Source organism: Crotalus tigris, unplaced genomic scaffold, assembly GCF_016545835.1.
Source record: "Crotalus tigris isolate CLP2741 ecotype Arizona unplaced genomic scaffold, ASM1654583v1 scf7180000020184.803716, whole genome shotgun sequence".
In the NCBI taxonomy this organism is placed as follows: domain Eukaryota; kingdom Metazoa; phylum Chordata; class Lepidosauria; order Squamata; family Viperidae; genus Crotalus; species Crotalus tigris.
In genome coordinates this window covers 576,298-598,224 of record NW_024097897.1, presented here as the reverse complement: position 1 = coordinate 598,224, position 21,927 = coordinate 576,298, and the positions used below count along the sequence as shown (strand labels likewise).

Sequence of the window (21,927 nt, the reverse complement as noted above, 5' to 3'; positions counted from 1 at the left end):
TGTGGAGGTGGTAGGTGGCTCTGTGGACAGGGCGGGGGCAGAGCTGGTTTTTGGGCACTCGGTCTGTAAAAGGTTCGTCATCACTGATATAGATCATAAATATAAAACCACACCCAAATAAGTTTATTAAGGATATTGCTTTCCTCTTCAATAACAGAAGCACTTTCTGCAGTTCCTAGAAGTCCTGTCCACCAGGCACTCGCCAAATATCCTGAGACCAAATCTCTCAAAAATAGAAGTAATCACAGTAGCTTGGCCTCTATTCCAGGTTGGGCATCATACATATAACATTATGTGTGATCAAGTCTGGGTCAACTCTTAGGGACAGCATGGATAGAGCTCCATGATGATCTGTCCCTAACCAGGCCCTTCAAGTCTTTCAACAGGCACTCTTAGCTGCTGGAACTGAATCCATCCACTTTGCTGCTGGTCATCCCCTTTTTCTTCTCTTTTCACCTCTCCAGCATTAGAGCCTTTTCTACAGAACTAGGTCGTCTCACAAAGTGTCTGAAGTAGGATAATTTGAGCGTGGTCAGTACATATATAGAATACCTAAACTTGATGATGATACAAAAAATAGCATGTAAAACAAATGTAAATAGCCACAGAGTTGAAACCCTTGCTATGCCCATGATGTGATTTTGGGGTGAGGGGATTTTTTTAAAATTATAGTTTATTATGTTTTTAGTTCTATAATTGTAAACTACCTGGACTCTTGGGAGATGGGTGGTATATAAATTATATGTAATGAATAAATGAAATAAATATTCACATCTGCATTGCTGTTACAAGTCGAAGAGAACTTGTCATGTCAATGGGGTTAAAGTTCTATGTAATGTGTCCAAATTCGTTTCCTAATTTCTTCTTCTGTTTCTTTTATTGGTGTCTCCACAGTTTCTCACCCAGCAGGATGGTGATGTTACACAGCTATTGTGAGGGAAATGAGTCCCTGGCACAAGCATGGACTCAAGAGGGATTGTCCCCTTGCTTCTACTTCACACTGGTCCCTGCAGTGCTACTCAGTGTCTGTCTTCTATTGGGTGCTCTACAGTATACCTGTTATGCTCAGTTCAGCCGCACCATGGAACCAAAGTACATCCCTCGGTCCCGCCTGTACTATACCCAAATTCTGGTCTCTCTACTCCTCACCCTGATGCCCTTCTGCACTTTCCTGTGGCAAGTGGTGGGCACCCAAGAACTTTATGGATATATGGTGCTGAATGTCTGCTTGTCTACCATTAGCTGGGCCACCTCAATTGGGCTGCTGCACCTGGAACGCACCAGGGTGATGGTGCAGGATCGGATCAGAGGCCATGGAGCAATCCTTCTACTCTACTGGGCTCTAGCTTTTTCTTCTGAGAATTTGGCCTTCATCTCATGGAACAGTCCACTCTGGTGGTGGGAATTAAAAAGCACTAACCAAAAGGTAGGATGGGTCAGTGATGAGGTCATGGGGATGATATGGTATAGGACAGGGGTATCAAACTCGTAACATCATGTGACGTGTCGTGACATATTGTGACTTTTTTTCCATTGCGGGGTAGGCGCGGTTTCAGCATGACGCATCCGCCCGCGGGCCGGCAGTTTAACACCCTGGTATAGGAAGATGATACCGTTTCTCTGGCAGTAAATAAAGCTAATTTCTGTGTCTTGTGCAGCATGATTTACAGCAGGTTCTAGTGCCAAAGAGTGTTGTTGGAAACTGTTCATCTTGGAAAACTTGTTTTCTACTATTAATTTATAACTCAGCTTTATGTATTTCAGGCCTTTTCAATAAATCATGGCTCAAGTTGTAACTCAGTATATGAACCAGCCCATCTGAATCATAATTCATGTTAGTAAGCAGAAAATTAATTTCATGTGCAGCACTATGTTATGAAAATCAACTATATTTAACAAACAACCTATTTCGAAAATAGAATAGAGAGGTTTTTTTAATCAATATGTTGCTTTCTTGAGCCTCATTTGATTCTTCCTAGATCTTGCCATATTTATAATAGGCAAGGCTTTGTAACTTTGAAGTTCAAATGAAGGCAGACAAATTAGACGTGATTTGGTACAGAAACATGTTGATTGAGACATGTTGATATTATGTCCCGTAGGCTGCCTTAAATATATGGAGGTATTGTCAGTGTTAACAAATGTTAACAAATATTAACATTTGTGTTAACAAATGTTAACTTTGGTGTGGAGTGCATTTTAATTGTATTACAATTAATATGGGAGGGAAATAAGGTGTGTTTTTTTCATCTAGTTGAGACTTTTGACTTGGCAGGCAATTGAAGACATCCTATATCAGAGACAGACATTTTCTTTTTTTAAGTTTGAGAATTATAAGAAATTATTTATAAGCTGAAATTATGTAGAAAATAAAGGAGATGAGCTAGCATTGAATGAATTGGACTAGCGCTGAATGAATCTGCCAGAAGTTGCCCCTGGTGCAAGCCATTGCACTGCTTATTTCTTTTTATCTCTCATGTTCTTCATGGCAGCATGTTTTTGCTGAATCATTGTTGTTGACTCATCATTGCTTAACAGTTTCACATGAGGGCAAGAGGGCAAACCACTTTCTCTTTAAATGTTGATAATAGGGAAAGAGACCTTATGCAAAGTCCCTTACCAAGCAGGTCTAGCCACAAGCTAAAATTCCCATTTCTTTGTTCTGGCAAGAATATACAAGAGATGAAGACTTGCTTCCTTCTCTCCTCCCCTGTAGGAATACCACGAGACAAAAGGGCATCTCTCTGAAGATCAGTTTACCTGACCCTAAAATTTGAAAAACAAGACAGAATGTAATTCCATCTGTAGTGCAGATGGTTTATTGGTTTATTAATGAGTTGCCTATTGCTTCCTTCCCATGTTTGTGACCCTTGCTCTTTATTGCACATCAGAATAAATTGTATTAGGTTTATACTATTTGGGTTCACAGTGTGGCTCTCTATACTTTATAGCAGGAGTGTCAAACTCGCAACATCACGTGACATGTCGCGACGTATCGTGACTTTTTTGCCATTGCCAGCAACGGGGTGGGTGCAGTTTGACACCTCTGCTTTATAACATTTCTGTTATCAGAGATAAAGGGAAGATGGAGTTCAAAAATGTCTGGATGGTCACAGGATCTTCTAATTTGCATTTGTTACTAAGCTATCTATTTGAATTACAGTAATACTGCAGGTTAACCTCAGGTTTGTTTCTCTGAGCAGGCAGCTATGCCTCTCCACACTGCCAGTTCATACAACCACCTTAAAAGTTGGAACTTGGGCCTAACTATTTCTGATGGGTCCCCACATAAATTTGCAAGTGGTCCTTCATTTACAAGAGTTCATTTAGTGACTGCTTGAAGTTACAACAGCACTGAAGAAGTAATTTATGATCCTTTTTCACACTCATGACTGTTGCAGCATCCCCAGGGTCACGTGATTTACATTCTGATGCTTGAAAACTGGTTCATATTTATGACAGATGCACTGTCCCGGGGCCACAATTGAGCCCAAAATGTATATTGCTAAATAAGAAATTTGTTAAGTGAGTTTTGCCCCTATTTACAACTTTTCTTGCCACATTTGATAAGTGAATTTGTTAACAACTGCAGTGATTCACTTAACAAATGAGGCAAAAAAAATTGTAAAATGGGGCAAAAGTCACTTAACAAGTTTCTCACTTAGCAATATAAATTTTGGGCTCAATTGTGATCCTAAGTCGAGGACTACCTGTATAAGGTGTGGCAGAGCAGAATAGCAACTGTTGGTTTCTTACCCCCTTGCATACTGTATAAAGTTAAAGTAGAATGACCATATTTTCTTGGAAAAAAATAGAAAACAAACCTGAAAGAAATTCATAAAGATAAAAAAAATTGTTTATGTTTATATCTTTGCTTTATAAAGGAAAATTCAAGAGTGACATCGAGGGAATAGATAATTATATAAATCTAAAGGACAAAGGATGTGTGGGCGCTATAGGTTAAGAATGCCTCAGCTACAAGTGGCAGCCAAGGAGAAGTAGCAGTAGTAATATTTGGCTTGCGCAGATTGTCACTGGAGAGCAAACTGCCAGTGAGAGGGTCCCTGTCACAGACTACATTTAAATGCTAGCCTCTCCTGGCCCTGATCCCTTCTCTTGCCCTGCCGCTCAGTCACATGACTGAGCTTTCCTAGGGCTTCTGTGCTACAATTGCAGGCCTCGGACAGGAAGAGGTGTCAAGGGGCAATAGGAAATACTTTCCCACAGGTAGTGAAATCAAGTGCGGGGGGGGGGAATCAGGATTACCACTAAATGATCCCTAAAGCTACTGGGCGGGACTACCTTTGGGATTTGCTACAAAAAATGTGGGGCCTTTTTGTAATTGATACAGTTCTCTCTATTCTTGGCTATAGTAGTAATAAACTAGTGTTTTCAGTGCTTTGACCATTGTTTTGGTGGACCAACCTTTGGTTGAGCGCTTTAGAGTTTATGTTTGGCCAGTGAAATGCCAGCTTCTCCTCCATTTGACTGTGGAATTGGGTATTGGAGAAGAAGCACTGCCTGGTTTGTAGCCATTGGAGGGGTGGGGCAGAAAGAAGGGAAGCTCTTGCTGAAGTGCGCCACTGACCCAAATTCACTCTCCCAGGTCCAATTCAGCCTGTGGTTCCTGCGTTATATCAGCACCTTCATCCTCTTCATTTTGGGGATCAAGGCCCCAGGACTGCCTCGAAAACCTTACATGCTTTTAATTAATGAAGATGAGCGTGATGTGGAAACCAGTCAGGTAAGTTTCTTTTCCTCTATCCAAGATAAATCTTGCTGTGGGTTTGTTTGCTAGGCTTTGCTTTAGATTTGAAGAGAAGTGCTTCAGAGCTTGTGGGGACCAAATGTAGTTCCCTTCAGCAACTCCTTAAAGTAGTTATGATCAATGTAACAACAACAACAACAATAATAATAATAAAGCTGAAGGGACCTTGGAAGTCTTCTAGTCCAACCTCCTGCTCAGGCAGGAAACCCTATACCATTTCAGACAAATGATTGTCCAGTCTCTTCTTAAAAACTTCCAGTGTTGGAGCATTCACAACTTCTGAAAGCAGGTTGTTCCACTGATTAATTGTTCTAACTGTCAGGAAATTTTTCCTTAGTTCTAGCTTGCTTCTCTCTTTGATTAGTTTTCATCCGTTGCTTTTTTTTCTGCTTTCAGGTGCTTTGGAGAATAGCTTGACTCCCTCTTCTTTGTGGCAGCTCCTGAGATATTGGAACACTGCTATTATGTCATCCCTAGCCCTTCTCTTCATTAAACTAGACATACCCAATTCCAGCAATCTTTCCTTATATGTTTTAGCCTCCAGTTCTCTTATCATTTTTGTTGCTCTTCTCTGTACTCTTTCTAGAGCAGGGGTCTTCAAATTTGGCCCTTTTATGACTTGTGGACTTCAGTTCCCAGAATTCCTCAGCCAGCGTGCCTGGCAGAGGAATTCTGGGAGTTGAAGTCCACAGGTCATAAAAGGGCCAAGTTTGAAGACCCCTGCTCTAGAGTCTCAACATCTTTTTTACATTATGGTGACCAAAACTGGATGGAGTATTCCAAGTGTGGCCTTACCAAGGCATTATAAAAGTGGCATTAACACTTCACATGATCTTGATTCTATCCCTCCGTTATGCAGCCTAGCACTTTTGTTTTGTGCTTAACACCTTTACTGTTAATGTTCCTTTTTTATTCCCCCCACTATCTGTCAGCAATAGGTTGTGAGAGGAAGGTACTATTCTGAAGATGGCAATGAACTTGTCATTGAAAATATTGCCAGTTCCCAACATCCTCTTCACTACATTGATGGGTTTTATTAGAGTTTAGTTCAATGCATCTGGAGGATTCCTATTCCTGGTTGCCAGGTTGCTGATCTCAATTGAGATAGAATTAGGATTAGAAACTTCATTTTGTTATAGAATAAGAGCTTTTACTGGAAATTGAATGCTTACAACCTAGTAACTGAGCAGATGCTTGGTATACCAAAGGCCCCAAAAATCAGTCCTTGGCCCCTTCAGCTAAAGCTGATTCAAGCAATAAGGACTTCTGACTGAAACTCTGAAAAGCAAAAGGAAGCTTGAAGAAACTGGATTCTTCAGCTTTATTCCATTGTAGAAAGCTCAGGGGCTTTAAATTGGAGTTTGTTACAATAAAAATCAATTTATCCCTTACTGAGAGCATACCATACCTGATACTAGAGCAGCTCTTGCTGAATTTCTCAGAATCATTCAGTTTTACAGGAGCCTCTACTATTGTAGTGTATCATAATGCCCAGATTTTAAAGAGAAAGAATAATAAAGGAAAAGTATAAAGTTGTTATGACATGAACATAGTATGAGGCTAATCCAATGGCTTTGAGTCAAACTGGTACCTGCCATAATCTACCAGCAGCTTTTTGTACATGCTATTCAGAAATTAGCCAGATTTAGTCAGAAAAGGCTGGGAATAATGCTTGCAGATGCTCAAGACTTTTTGTAGGAAATATGAGTGCTAAGTTTATAATAGATATGTCTACCTAAAAAATGGTTCTTTTTCAACAGAATTTGAAGTAGTGTGATATCTAAGTTTCATATCAATAAATGCACCCTTGAAAGAAGCCAAATCAGGGTTTGGTCTCTATCCCTTGAGGTGCTCAGATATTTCGAAAATATTTACTCCAACTCAGTTTACTTCTAGTCATCTGTGCCAGACTAGGAAAAAATGGTTTAAAGGTGCTAAGATACGATTGGGAAGGAGATGGATCATTCCTCTCTTCCATATATGCACACTATTTTAAAAATAAGATCCTTCTACATGTTACAGACTAATAAGTTTTAATAAGCATGTTTTAATAAGATAACGTGATATTATAAATCAAGGTGAATATATGTGTCCCAGGATAGTGTTGCAGGATCCAATCTGGTTCAGTCACCAGGACCAGAGGTTTAGTCTTTCGAGCTTTCAGGTTTGTGCTGGAGCCCATCTTCAGGCTAGAGAAAATTTCCCTGAGGATGGGGGCTCTGGCACGAGTCCAAAAGCTCAGAAGACAAAAGTCCCGGTGACCTACTCAGATTGGATCCTGCAACGTGATATTAACACGATGAAACATGCTTTAAAAATAGATACATGTCTAGTTTCATCCTGTCATAATATTTGTAGAACGCATTGAAAGGTATAACGGGATTCCCTCTGAAAAGAAGAGTACATATGATGCTGTTATTTATTGTTATTATTATTATTGATCATCGCACAGTCAGCCAGATGTTCAGACTGGATTTGGCATTTTGTCTACCTATCGAGTCCTTACCCAGGACCTGGGATAGGCAGATGTGGATGTTTGATGGTATTACAGATATTGTCGCAGGATGGAAGCAGTTCCTAGTAAGGCCGCCTTTTGCAATTGACTAATGGCGAATTTATCAATGCCAATTGTGTTCAAGTGGTGCTCCAGTTGTTTTGGGATTGCACCCAAGGAGCCTATTACTATTGGTACTACCCTTGCTTGCTTTTGCCACAGTCTTTCTATTTCTATTTGTAGGTCTTTGTATTGTTGTTGTTGTTGTTATTATTATTATTTGGATAAGAACTTTTAGACATAGAAAAACCTTATTATAATATAGACCAGTGCTTAGAGATTGTGAAACTTGAAATCCAGCAGCAGTTAGCATTTCTTCTCCATTTTGTGGAGAAGAAATTTAATTTTGCTTCTTTTCATAGTGGTATTTAAAACAGAATGCTACAAACATTCCCGGTTCTAATATATTTTTAATGTATAACTACTTATTTCTGCTTAAGGATAAAAAATATGAAATAACTCTAGAAGATGTGAATGATCTTCCGCAGAGTATTATATGGGTATTTCCTTGATTTGTACTTGGCTTGCACTTACATTTTAGTGCAGTCAACATTTTTTTTATATCAAGGAACCTGAGTTATGACATCAATATAATTTATACAAATCAAATATGCAAATATTCTTACTTGCATATGTAAATATAATGTTCATTTTTAAAAAAATAAAAATTGTATTTTCCCATAATACCAGCTGCCTGCTCAACCACCAACAGTTGTTCCCTGTCACTGTTTCTATGAAACATGCATATAGTACAGTGGTACTTCAGTACTCATCATTAATAATAATAATAATAATAATAATAATAATAATAATAATAATAATAATAATAATAATAAAGTTGGAAGGGACCTTGGAGGTCATCGAGTCCAACCCCCTGCTCAGGCAGGAACCCTATACCATTTCAGACAAATGGCTGTCCAGTCTCTTCTTAAAAACTTCCAGTGTTGGAGCATTCACCGCTTCTGGAGGCAGGTTGTTCCACTGGTTAATTGTTCTCACTGTCAGGAAGTTTCCCCTTAGTTCTAGGTTGCTTCTCTCCTTGATTAGTTTCCACCCGTTGCTTCTTGTCCTGCCTTCAGGCGCTTTGGAAAATAGCTTGACTCCCTCTTCTTTGTGGCAGCCCCTGAGATATTGGAACACTGCTATCATGTCCCCCCTCGTCCTTCATTAAACTAGACATACCCAATTCCAGCAGCCATTCCTTATATGCTTTAGCCTCCAGTCCTCTAATCATCTTTGTTGCTCTTCTCTGTACTCTTTCTAGAGTTTCAACATCTTTTTTACATCGCGGTGATCAAAACTGGATGCAGTATTCCAAGTGTGGCCTTACCAAGGCATTGTAAAGTGGTATTAATACTTCATGTGATCTTGATTCTATCCCTGTGTTAATGCAGCCTAGCACTGTGTTGGCCTTTTTGGCAGCTGCAGCACACTGCTGGCTCATATTTAGGTGATTGTCTACTAGGACTCTGAGGTCCCTCTCACAGTTGCTACTATTGAGCAAGATACCACCTATACTATATCTGTGCATTTGGTTTTTCTTGCCTAAATGTAGAACCTTATTTTTTTCACCACTGAATTTTACTTTGTTAGATAGCACCCAGTGTTCAAGTCTGGCCAGGTCCTCCTGTATCTTAAGCCTGTCTTCTGGAGTGTTGGCTATTCCTGCCAGCTTGGTGTCATCTGCAAATTTGATGAGTTCCCCATCTATCCTCTCGTCCAAATCGTTGATGAAGATGTTGAAGAGCACTGGGCCCAGAACAGAGCCCTGGGGCACTCCACTACATACTTCCCTCCATGTAGATGCGGTTCCATTGAGGACCACATGCTGAGTACGGCCAGTCAGCCAGCTACGGATCCATCTGGTGGTGATGCTGTCTAACCCACATTTTTCTATCTTATCAAGTAGTAGGTTGTGGTCTACTTTGTCAAATGCCTTACTGAAGTCCAAGTAAATTATATCCACAGCATTTCTCTGGTCCACTAATTTTGTCACTTGGTCAAAGAATGCAATAAGATTTGTCTGGCATGATCTGTTTTTGACAAACCCATGTTGGCTTTTAGTAATGACTTTGTTTGCCTCTAGGTGTTCGCTGATTCGTTGTTTGATTATCTTTTCCAGGATCTTCCCAGGTATTGAGGTCAGGCTGATAGGTCTGTAATTTCCTGGGACCATTTTTTTCCCTTTTTTGAGGATGGGAACTACATCAGCTCTTTTCCAATCCTCTGGTAGTTCCCCAGTGCTTCAGGATCTTTGAAAAATATAGTTCAGTAGTTCCGAGATCATATCTGCCAGTTCCTTGAGAACCTTGGGGTGTAATCCATCTGGTCTTGGCGATTTGAACTCGTCTAGGCTGGACAGGTGCTCACTTACCATTTTCTTGCCTATCTTAACTTGTGTTTCTATTCTGTTTTTGATGGCACTATTTTTGATAGGTTGGTCTGTTTTTTCCCTTTGTGTAAAGACAGATGTAAAAAACGAGTTAAATAGTTCTGCTTTCTCCCTGTTGCTTGTCACCTTCTTGCCACTTTCACCCACTAATGGACCAATCATTTCCTTTACTTTTTTCTTGTCTTTTACATGTTTTTTACATGTTGGTTCCACAATGATAAATGATAATGATAAATATCAAACAAATTTTTCCCATAAAGAATAATGTACTGAGTCATAAGGCAGTCAACAGCGACAAGTTCTAGCGTGTGCTGAATACCAAACAAACAATTAGTACGGGACAAAATTTTTGTGGCACAATACATTGATGAGTTTAGAAGCAGTTGAATATCAAGATACCACTGTATTACTATATTGCTGCTTTATAGTTTACATAGAACAAGAATAATCATTATGTCCTCATTTAGCTTTCCAGGGCACCTGATTAATTACAGGTAGCATATTTTACATAGTTTATATAAAAATATCCTAATTAATTCTGGTGAACCCCCACTTAAGTATGAGCGAGCAGTGTGCTACAGCTGCCAGAAAAGCCAACACAGTCCTAGGCTACATCAACAGAGGGATAGCACGAAGGCCATGGGAAATATAGTACTGCTCTATATTGCACTAGTGAAGCCACACTTGGAATACTGCATCCAGTTCTGCTCACCACATTACAAAAAGGATGCTGAGGCTGTAGAAAGAGTGCAGAGAAGAGCAACAAAGATGATAAGGGATTTAGAGGCTAAATTACATGATGGGTGGCTAAGGGAACTAGGTATGTTTAGCATAACAAAGAGAAGATTTGGGGGAGACCTGAGAGTTGTCTTCAAATATTTGAAGAGCTGTCAGAGGGAAGAGGGTTGATTTATTCTCCACCTGAGGACCTGAGGGCAGGATAAGACAGCAATGGGTGGAAGTTCATCAGAGGGAAATTCAACCTGGAAAAAATGGAGGAATTTCCTGGTAGTGAGAACAATTAATCAGTGGAACAGCTTGCCTCCCGGAGTTGTGGGTGCTGCATCGTTTGAGGTTTTCAAGAAAAGATTGGACAACCATTTGTCTAGTATGATATAAGGCAGTGGTTCTCAACCTTTTTAATGCCGCGACCCCCAACCGGTCGTAAGTCGAGGACTACTCAACTGGTCGTAAGTCGAGGACTACTCAACTGGTGCAGCACCATTTGCAGAATGGGGCTTTTGGCGGGCTCAGCAGGGCAGAGACAGCCTGGACAATTCCTATTGGCTTTTGAAAGCCAATAGAATTAGACTCTATTCAAGAGAGTCTATTCTATTGGCTTTCAAAACCCAATAGAATAATAGGGAGTAGCGCAGCTAAGGAAAAGGGGGAAAAAATGGCAGACTGCGTTGTTTGGCGATCCCCGTGAAATGGTCGTTCGACCCCAAATGGGGTCCCGACTCACAGGTTGAGAACCACTGGTATAGTGTTTCCTGCTTGAGCAGGGGGTTGGACTAGAAGACCTCCAAGGTCCCTTTCAGCTTTATGATTCTGTGATTCCGAATGCCTAAAAGTACACTTTACAAACTTCAGTGAGATAGGTGTGCTGTATTTGTTGCCAAATTTGAAGATAAATGTGTTATGTCATTACGAATCTAGCAACGTTTGAAATACTTCAAGGCTTTTAATGGCTTAAAAAAATATATTACTCATAGCTAATCTTTAAATATTTATATATTTAAAAACATAGTAGATGATATGTGGGTATTTACCATCAAATATCTATGTATGTGGATACGTGTACAAGTGAATATACATCTGGTATACTAGCGATCAGATATTCCCATGTCTCATTTGAAGAATAACTTGAGAAAGAGAAATTATTAGAGTCCCAATACAGTGGAAACACAGAAAGCTGCCACACTAAAGTAGATCTAGTTCGGATACTGTAGACTAACTGGCAACAATTCACCAGGATTTCAGACCAGAGTCTGTTCTAACTCTTCTGGAGATACTAGATTTAGCTTGGGACCTTCTGCATAAAAGTAACCATTTCTACTGAGTTGCAACCTTTCCCAGGATTAAGAAGGATTCTACATTATCCTGTCAGATCTGGAAATAGCCACAGTCCAAAGCTATGTTTGAATATGACATCAAAGGAGGAACAGTCAGTCTGTGGCCACAATGAAGCATGTGGAAAAGCTGTAGTGTAAGCCCTGTAATAATAGGGCTAACGTAGTTTTAAAATAACTCTATTAAAAGAAAAATCATCTCCAGAAACAAACAGAAAGCTGATCCCACTTATTTGCATTATAACCCTTCCCCCTGCAGCCCTTGGATTCACATAAATTGCTTTGTATCCCCTGGCCTGCAAACAGTTGTCTACTTCTCCACTACACTATGATACACCCAGTGAAGAAGATTTCATGAACTTTAAACTCACATGCCTTTCCACCAACTGGGAATAGAGTTTGTTTTTAGAGACTGCTGGCTTATTGCATCTTTTGCAGTAACAAAGTTTTAAACATTAAGCTGAGGTTAGTTTCAAATAAGTTACTTTCAAAGCTTCATTTTTAAGTTGAACTATTCAAACTAGGAATTATTGCAACCACAATTCTGTGTCTGGGCCAGACGGTGAATTGTTGTTTGTGGTCTCCTTGGCTGCTTAGGAGGAAAAAAACAAAAAGAGGAGCCTCTGAACCCATGACTCGCTGTAACTCATTTCCTTCTTATATATATATATGTTAATTTATTAGTTAGCTGGATTCATGAACATGGCTCTGGATAAAACCTTTGCCCTCTGGACTCTTTCTAATTATGTTTTTCTAGGTTGCTTTTTCCCCCTGAAATGAGATACCTGAAAAGTCATTGGATTCTTCGACCATTCCTAATTTCTTCTTTCCCTGGTATCATGTAAATTGGGGTCACAGTTCCCAGAATTCTGTTCCAAATGACCAAGATTGCAGCCTAGGATTTTGAAAGTGCAGCCTCAGCGTTCTGGAGAGTATACCCTGATGGGAAATGCTATTTTATATGCTTTTTAATGAGCAAAATCTACATTTTCCTTATTTGTTTATTTATTTAAATTTATATGCGGCCCATCTTACTATCTAAAATGACTCTGGGCAGCTTATCCTTTCAAGTCCCTTTTCTTTTCTTACCTGTCAGTTCTTCTTCTTCCTCTTCTTCTTCTTCTTCTTCTTCTTCTTCTTCTTCTTCTTCTTCTTCTTCTTCTTCTTCTTCTTCTTCTTCTTCTTCTTCTTCTTCCTCCTCTTCCTCCTCCTCCTCCTCCTCCTCCTCCTCCTCCTCCTCTTCTTCTACTACTACTACTACTACTACTACTTCTACATCTATTTCTACTTCTTCTTCTGCCATATCCGTTATTGGACGTTGGCAATCATGTTGGCGATCCTGTTTTTATCAGCAGCTGCACAAAAAAGTGCTGCTGAGTTTTGTCCAGACCAGTCCCTTAGATTTTGAAGTCACGATGTTCTTCTTCTGCCTGGACCTCGTTTGCCTTCAAACTTTCCCTGGAGGATTAAATGGAGTATGCCGTATTTTTCTGGGTGTCGCATCACATGTCCGAAATATTCTAACTTTTGTTTTTTAACTGTTTTGATGATTTCCCTTGGCTTTCCCAGGCGGCTTATCACCTCCTCATTTCTGATCTTGTCAACCCAGCTTATACGTAACAGCCGCCTGTAAATCCACATTTCAAATGCTTCTAGTCTCTTCAGGTGGCCTTCTGTCAGAGACCAACTCTCTACTCCATAGAGCAGGAGAGAGAGAAATATAGCATCTGACAAGCCTGATTTTCAGTCTTAGTTCTTGTCTCTGCCTTATTGAGCAGGTGCCAACCCTCTCAAATATTTCCAGCAAACCTGCCCCAAATCTCTTCCCATTTACTTATTTCTCTTCTCTTATTTTAGCCCCTGCTTCCAGATGCCAGGCAGAACACCTCCACATGGAAGGATATGGGCCAGAAGATACTCCTCCTTATACAGTACATGTGGCCAAAGAAGAACTACCCGCTACAGGGCATGGTGATATTCTGTCTAATGCTTATGGGGATGGAGCGTGCCATCAATGTCTTTGTGCCCATCTACTACAAGCATATCGGTAAGAAGAGTGGGTGACTTGCAGGAAGGCCAGGTGCTGCCTCTAGGGCAGGGCTGGTCCAACTTTTGGTAAGCAGGAATTGCAGTTAGGGATGTGTGGGAATGTTTTATGGGAGTGTTTCTCAATCAAAGCAACTTTAAGCATTGGCTAGGGAATTCTGGTCCACACATCTTAAGGTTGCTGAGATTGAGAAACATTGGTTTAAGAGATATAGTGAGTGGGTTGATTGTACAAAACAAGAGGAGCTGTGATGCATATGGGCAAATTGGAGAAAATTTTTTTTTTGGCAAGAATACACAGAATTTTTTTCATAATTTACAATTACGCTAAGCCTATTTTCAGTTTACCCTTCTGATTTGTCTCCCATGTCAAAATAATAAGAAACTCAAACTCAATGATATAATCAGGAAAGGATCAAAGAGGGACAGGGGAGTGGTTCAGATTGTTCACCCCGGCATTGTGCCACAGAATTTGCCTGGGAGAGTTTTGTAAGTAGAGGTAATCCCTGAGTTATGAATGCTCCCTTAGCGAACGTTCGAAGGTATGCGATAAGCACCCCCTATTGTTTACGAAAAAGTCCCAAAATTATGAATGTTGTCACACCATGGCAGTTGTTCACCCTTATGAATGACCACAGAGGCACTGCAACATTCAGTGGCTACAACATTGGGTACTCTCCCCCTACCCCCACCCCAGGTCTCCCTAGGCCAGGGGTAGGCAACCTTGGCTCTTTTATGACTTGTGGACTTCAACTCCCAGAATTCCTGAACCAGCCATGGTGGCTCAGGAATTCTGGGAGTTGAGGTCCACGAGTCATAAAAGAGCCAAGGTTGCCTACCCCTGCTCTAGGCACTAGGCTAGTGGTGGCGAACCTATGGCACGGGTGCCAGAAGCGGCACTTGGAGCCCTCTCTGTGGGTACATGTGCCGTTGCCCCAGCCTTGCCTCTTCCCCCACAACCTCCTCCTCCTCTCCAGCAGCCCCCCGGAAGGAGAATCGCCCCCAAGTGAGGCCCACATGGAGCAGCGCAGCCAAGGACATGGCAGCCAGGCAGCGTAGACAAGACTCTGCCCTCACACCCCATCACACAGTTGATGCTGCAGGGCGCCGGCAGAGGGTGTGGCCACCATAGCACTGCTGGGCTGCCTGGGCGATCTGTGGCGGGCCCTGGAGGCAGTGAGTGGTCCTGTGGGCAGGCGGGGCAAGGGATGGGGGGAGAATGAGGGCGGGGCAGGGGGTGGAGCGGGGCCAGTTTTTGGGCACTCTGTCTCTAAAAGGCCTTGTGCAGATCTAGAGAGTCTTCACTTCTTGGCTGTTCTGCTGCTTCGAGCTTTCCATGCATTTGCAGAGAATGGTGACCTAAAGTACTGCAAGATCATGAGAGATCAGTGCCTGATACTACTGATCTCGGCCTTATCTCACTGTACTGTAGACCTCTGTTCTCTGCAAATGGAGACTTGGACGAGATCTGTGGCAAAAAGCTTTGCAAATGGAGGTAAGGGCTGAAACATTGAAGCCTTTCCTCTGTTTGCAAAGCCTTTTGCCATCTTTGCAAAAAGCCTCTGCCGCTGAGAAGGGGCCTCCGGAGACCCGCTGCCATCATTCCCAACCTCTGTTCTGGGCGTGGTAGGCCCACAGGAGCCGCTCAGAATGGAGGTCGGGAGCAGCTGGTTTCCGGAGTCCATTCTGGGCGGAGGAGTTCTGAGGGCCTCCCCCCATCCAGAATGGAGGTTGAGAGCAATGGCCTAGAACAGTGGTTCTCAACCTTTTTAATGCCACGACCCCCCCCCAACCGGTCGTAAGTCGAGGACTACTCAACCGGTTGTAAGTCGAGGACTACTCAACTGGTGCAGCACCGTTTGCAGAATGGGACTTTTGGCGGGCTCAGCAGGCAGAGACAGCCTGGACAATTCCTATTGGCTTTTGAAAGCCAATAGAATTAGACTCTATTCAAGAGAGTCTATTCTATTGGCTTTCAAAAGCCAATAGAATAAAAGGGAGTAGCACAGCTAAGGAAAAGAGGGGAAAAAATGGCAGACTGCGTTATTTGGCGACCCCGTGAAATGGTCGTTCGACCCCAAATGGGGTCCTGACCCACAGGTTGAGAACCACTGGCCTAGAAGCTTCCAGACTCTGCGCCAAAAGCGCACACCAACAGGAGGTTTGAAGCAACGTGATTTCGTTGCCCTCAACCTCCCTTCGACGTCCAAACGCTTTTCCATGCCAAGCTTGGAAGCCTTTAGAAGAGACTCACTAAGGCTGCCCGCCACTCCAGAAGTGGCCGGCAGTCCAGTGAGTCAGAGAAGCCAAGCAGGGCGCACTCGTCCTGCTCTCCCTGTGCTGGAGAGGAGACAGATCTTCACCCAGCACGACAGGATGGAGGTGGGGGAGCAATTGAAGGGACCCCAGGGGAGGGAGAATGAGGTATTTCAGTGGGTCGGGGGAGGCCTTGGGTGGTCTGAATTAGGTGGCCTGTTCCATCACTAGCCCTCCCCCCCATGGCCTTCCCCACCCTGAGATACCTCATGTTCATTTAATGAGCCACACATTCTCCCACATATTAAATTAGCGAATGCCTGAGCGAAAGCAGGGAGTGATCTCGTTCGAGGTACGAGATTCACTCCCATGAATTCTTGAGTTACGAATAGAATGGGCAGTCTCCGTTACATTCTTAACTCGAGGACTACCTATACAGCAGGGAGGATAACGGTTTAAGTAATGTCCTCTCTTTTAGTTAGTGCTCCAAATTAGCCAGCAGAGGGTGCTCTTACACAACTGCTTACAGAATGCAGAATATTTTCATAGAAAGGGTCAAGTACAACCAGCCAAATTAGTTGGTATTGGCTGTTAATTTTCCGATAATTACAAACGCTTGTCTCAGTGAGCCCTAGCCATCTGGAAGCTCTCCAGGTCGTGAGTCCTTAACAAGCACTTGTTTTAAGCACCCATTGCAAAATAATGTTTGGTGAGACTTTGAACCAACTTCACTCCCCAAAGTGACTGCCAGCAAAATGCTTGACACATATACACGGCGGGAAAGAACTTTATGTGTGTCAAGATATGTTCCTCTTGTCCCTTAGAGGCACTTCCCTACCTCTGCAAAAAGTGATGCAGTGGATTGGGATAACAAAGCGCTCAGCTGTACTACTTGGAATTGCATACCACACGTATTCTAAAACACATACAGTATGTGCATACCATTCCTACCAGCAAATGTGCTCTTTATACCGTAGTTCTGCCACTTCATTTTTATGTCGTCTAGAAAACACTTTCTTTTTCGTCCATCTCTTCTGTGTTCTATCTTTGATCTTCATTAAGACTCACAACTTCCATGAAGCTCTTTCTTGCTAAAAACTGCGGCTTCACCTAGCACTTCCCCAACCATTCTTGTCTTATCCCCACTTTCTCTACCCACATCCCTGCTCTTCTTCCATCCCCAATATCTCCATCTCATGTACATTTTGATCTCTAGGTGGAAAATTACTTCTTTATCTGCAAAATTACAGCACATAATTTGGGTAGTGATGGGATCGTGATTTTATAAGATGGGGGGGATCAAGCTAGTATTTTTGACTGGGAAGACGTGAATTCAGTAGCTTCTTAAATTCTCCCAAATACCTCTCCCTATTCTCTCACCAGATCTCCAGTCCTGAGCCCCACTGTGACTTCCTATCCTGCCTGCTTCTAGACTAACTATTGAATTTCGGAGAGGAGCGCTAGCTCTTTGTTAGCAGAAACTGTTGGTGTTTGCCAGTTTCCCATGCCCTGGTGGGCACTGTGAGTGCCAATTCGGGGCAGCTATTGAGAGGTATTTGAATAGAGGGGATGGACTCTAGACCTGCCTTTCAGCCCTGACTTTTAGACTTTACAAAAGAATCCCTGTAGGCGGGAGGCATGGAACTGCAAATGGCATACAAAATGGCTGGATGAGAAGGAATCCGGGAGCAGGATGGCTCTGTCCTACATGTTAAGTAGTTTCAAGGCAGGAACATTGTCTTCCTCAGGCCCACCTGGAGGAGGCTTTGCTCTGCAGATTTTAACCAGATCCTCTGCCCATTCCTAGTCTGAATGCAGCTGTCTGGTACAGTAGCCTTTGACTTATGACTACAATTGAGCCTAGAATTTCTGTTGTGAAGCGAGACAGTTGTTAAGCGAATTTTGCCCCATTTTAGACCTTTCTTGCCATAGATGTTAAGTGAATCATTGCAGCTCTTAAGTTAGCAACATTGTTGTTAAATGAGTATGGCTTCCCCATTGACTTTTCCTCTCAGAAGGTCACAAAAGGTGATCACATGACTCTGGTACACTGCAACCGTCATAAATACAAGTCACTTGCCAAGCATCTGAATTTTTATCACATCACCATGGGGATGCTGCAGCGGTGGCAAGTGTGAAAAACGGTCATAAGTCACTTTTTTCAGTGCCTCTGTAACTTCAAACAGTCACTAAATGTTGTAAGTTGAGGACAGCCTGTATTCTAGAGCTCATTCTTGTCCAGCAATGGACTTATGAACGTGGTTATCCCTTGCTGAGTCAATCCAGCAATCTATTTGGCTCAGTATCCTCCCTTTGTCATCAGAAAATGATGGGCATGCTTCAGTTATGAAGTTATCAGGCTGCCCATGGCCGGGCCACCAGTATACTTGTTTAATCGCTCACACACGTGTGCAAATAGAAAGGGTGGAAAGGAAAATGGTGCTCTTCAGCAGGTCACTTCAGCCTCGTCCCATTTTCTTAACAGTGTTGCAGTTGCTTATGGTGCTCTACCTGAAGCTGTAGTAAAGTGGAGGGAGCAATATTCCATAAAACACACTGCCAGTGACATTGTTATCCATAATGGATGTCACATTTCTGATGTGATGTATACCACATCAGTATCCAGCAGAGTGTTGGGGATTACAGTGATCCTCAAAGTTCCCTATAGACCTTCCCATCCAACTGGGTGGGATGTGACTTCCAGATATCTACTTCAGCAAAAGAGCAGCCTATTCAACTGGTAGATGAAGATGAGCTGGATAATTATGGGCTATGCATAATTATGGGCCAAGGACTATGGATAGATAGCCCATGTGTGTTGATCCACAGTTTCTGGTAGAAATTGTGCTTTCAAACTCTCAGGGCTAGCAGTCACCAGCATCTACATATATACCTAATTCCCTGTTTCTTTTGACTCATTTCTACCTTGTACTACTATTATGGGTGGTGGTGGGGAGATTCAGCTGCCTGTCAGTTTTCAGTAATAGAATTAAGGATCTCAGTTCTCAAAAATTTACAAGCCAGAGGAATGAGTTTGGTAAATGTTTTCTTCATAATTACAGTGGGACACATAGTATTATTATATTGTTTCTTCATTTTTAGACTCAACATATACCACATGGATTTCTGGTGCTATATAATTAGAAATCCCCCAAAGAAACAATAATCCTAGTAGTACAAATATATTTGTAATACGTTTAAATCATGATTCATTCAGTGATTCAAAATTAAATTATATACCAATGACAGACTTAATTAATGATCCTTCTGAATGTCTCCATTGTATACCTAAAGCTCCGGAGTGATGTCAGCTTTTGGATTTCTGGTGAGAGGCTCTTCCTAGAGTTATCACTGTTTAGGAATTGATTAAATTCTGGGCATTTACAAATGCTTAATTCTACATTTAAACTTTCTTTCCTTGTAAGTCTCTTGTAAATCTGTTTAATAGTTTTCCCTGCTTTGTTATTTAATGACTATTTTTAATGTAATGTGTTGTGCACTTTATCCCTGGATTTATGTATGTTGAGAGAGACATGTGTCATGAGGAAGTTAGAGCACTACCAGCTTCCCATTCAGTATCTTGGTGGAAAAACAAAGGAGGGTTGCGTGTTGTGCGGGACAGTTAAAGCCTCTGCCTGGATGGTGGGTCTGTCAAACTCTTCTCTCTATCGAAAATCTCTATTTCTAAGGTTGAAATTTGGCAGGTACTTTTGTGTCATATCATGAGATGGACAGAAGATGGAGAGTCACAGAAAGTTGAAATGTGACATTTACTCAAGAAGATCTGGCTTGAAATGCACTGCCTCGCTTTTTGGCTTTGCGACACTCACTGTTACCCAGCCTTCGTTCTTCATGCTAAAAAAAAAAGGGGGGGGCGGGGGGGGAAACAACCATCTTAGTTTTAAAAAATATCAGTGACACATATTCCTTCAGGGACACATATTCCTTCAGGGACACTTGCCCCATCTCCCCCACCATCCCTCCCCATGTGTGCCATTTTCTCCATGTAAAATAGTCTACTTCATGCCTTTGTTTAGGAACACGATGGTTTTAACATCACCTACCATGTGTAAAATAAAATAAAATGGAAAGGAGGGGGGGGGAAACTCTCTTCCTGATCCCCTCTTCCCACCATGTGGAAGGATTGGAAGGCAAAAAAGGGGGCACTGCCAAATGGGGTCACCCACCCTGCCAGTTAGGATTACCCAGCAAAGTGCCGCTGGCGGCAAACAAACAAGGGGCCTTTGTGTCTCCCAGCAGCCTAGCAGGGGGTTGGGAGTGGGAGCTTTGTTGCTGTGCGGTTCCTTGAAAGGGGGAACAAAGGCAGCCAGGAGATTCCACTGGAGGCTCTCCGGCTGGACGAGCTCAAGGAGACATTCAGAAAACCCGTACCCGTGACTGCCGAGGGAAAATCCACACAGGGAGAGCAGGATCTGACCCAGGATGTGACACTCTAGTTCTGGACTGCCTGTTCAGGTGTGGAAAACGAATCCAAAGAGGGAAAAACGTTCCCTACTCCCAGGGGATCCCAAGGCAGCCAACCTAAAGTCACCCAAACGTTCCTCCTGGGCAGTCAGACAGAGATTCAGAGGTTTAAAACAGGCAATGTTTCGACAGGGGCACCAAGAAAGAAAAGAGAAAAGAGGATGCTACTGCTGGTGGTTATATTTCATTCAAGAAAAGCTTTAAAATTGGGCACTACCACAGAGAAGGCCCCTCCCACTGTTTTCTTTTTTGTCAGAACATAATATATTTATTTCAGTCCCAACACTGGAAGAAAGGCCTCTTTGAAGATCTTTACACATGGATAAGAGGAGGGGGAAAAAAATAGGCTGCTTTGAATTCAAAGCCATTTGGGAATAGGATGCTGGGATGAAGGTGAAGAGCTCCCAGTAGGAGGCCACTTGATACTCAAGCTGTTTCCTGCCTATTAACCATCCATGACTGATGATGAATGTCTCTCCCCACCTCAAGCCGCATCTAGGTGGCTTCTCTTAGATCCTAGCTTGACAGGACACCTCCTAAGCTGCCCGGATTGTAGTTACCCTTTCTTTCCACAAGAGAGATTTATCCTATCAGAAGAGATTCATTAGCAGGGCTATTGTTTTTTCCTGGCTCTCAGAAGCACTGCTGGGTAAAATCTCTGCCTGATTTTAACCAGCTTCCTCTTGATCTAGTGAGGCGGGTTTACTCTAGCACTGCTCAGGCCAGCGTGCCATGCTATAACATGAGCTGGATGGCATAGCAACTCAGCTTTGAGAACTGGCCCCACTGTGTGATTTTTGCCTAGCTTGAGATCAGAGTTTGCTGGAGGATAGGCTAGAAGGAGCAGAGCAAAATATCCAGGCATTAGATGCTTGCAGATGTGGCACAGAGTTCCTTCCTTCCTGTCCCTGCTCTCGCCTCCTCTGCCTCTCCTCCCTCCCTCCCACCCACGGCAGTGCTGGGGAGTCCAAGGAGTGTTGGTGGGGAACCTCATACTGAAAGCAGGGCAGAAGAAGTCCTGAGTCACAAGCCGCTAGCAACCCAGCACCCTACAAACACGTTGAACTATTACTCCCAGTTTTTCTAAACATGCAAAAGAAAGCAATTAGGAGCAATCAGGAGTTGATCTACGAATAACGGGTGAAGAGTATATGAATGGGATTGGCAGTGGACAGGCAAATAAGTCGGGTTAAAGGATTGTGGCTTTCGGATTAACTGTTGTCCTCCTACCCTCCAGTGGATGCCCTCACAGAGAGAGTGACTTGGCACATAGTGCTTCAGACGATTTGCATCTACGCATTCCTCAAGTTCCTTCAGGGAGGAGGAGCTGGTAAGTTACCCTGTGAAAGTTATA

General features: G+C 42.5%; 1 protein-coding gene across 2 annotated transcripts in view; it reads left to right on the top strand.

The window, feature by feature from the left end:
* Positions 1-21,927, top strand: part of ABCB6 (ATP binding cassette subfamily B member 6 (Langereis blood group)) — a 45,781-nt gene that overhangs the window by 2,519 nt on the left and 21,335 nt on the right. For both annotated transcript variants that reach the window (XM_039365772.1, XM_039365773.1), the window contains exons 2-5: positions 895-1,426; positions 4,607-4,744; positions 13,644-13,833; positions 21,811-21,903. In XM_039365772.1, the coding sequence (XP_039221706.1) occupies positions 911-1,426; positions 4,607-4,744; positions 13,644-13,833; positions 21,811-21,903 (937 nt within the window). In that variant the 5' untranslated portion in view covers positions 895-910. The remainder of the gene's footprint in view (positions 1-894; positions 1,427-4,606; positions 4,745-13,643; positions 13,834-21,810; positions 21,904-21,927) is intronic.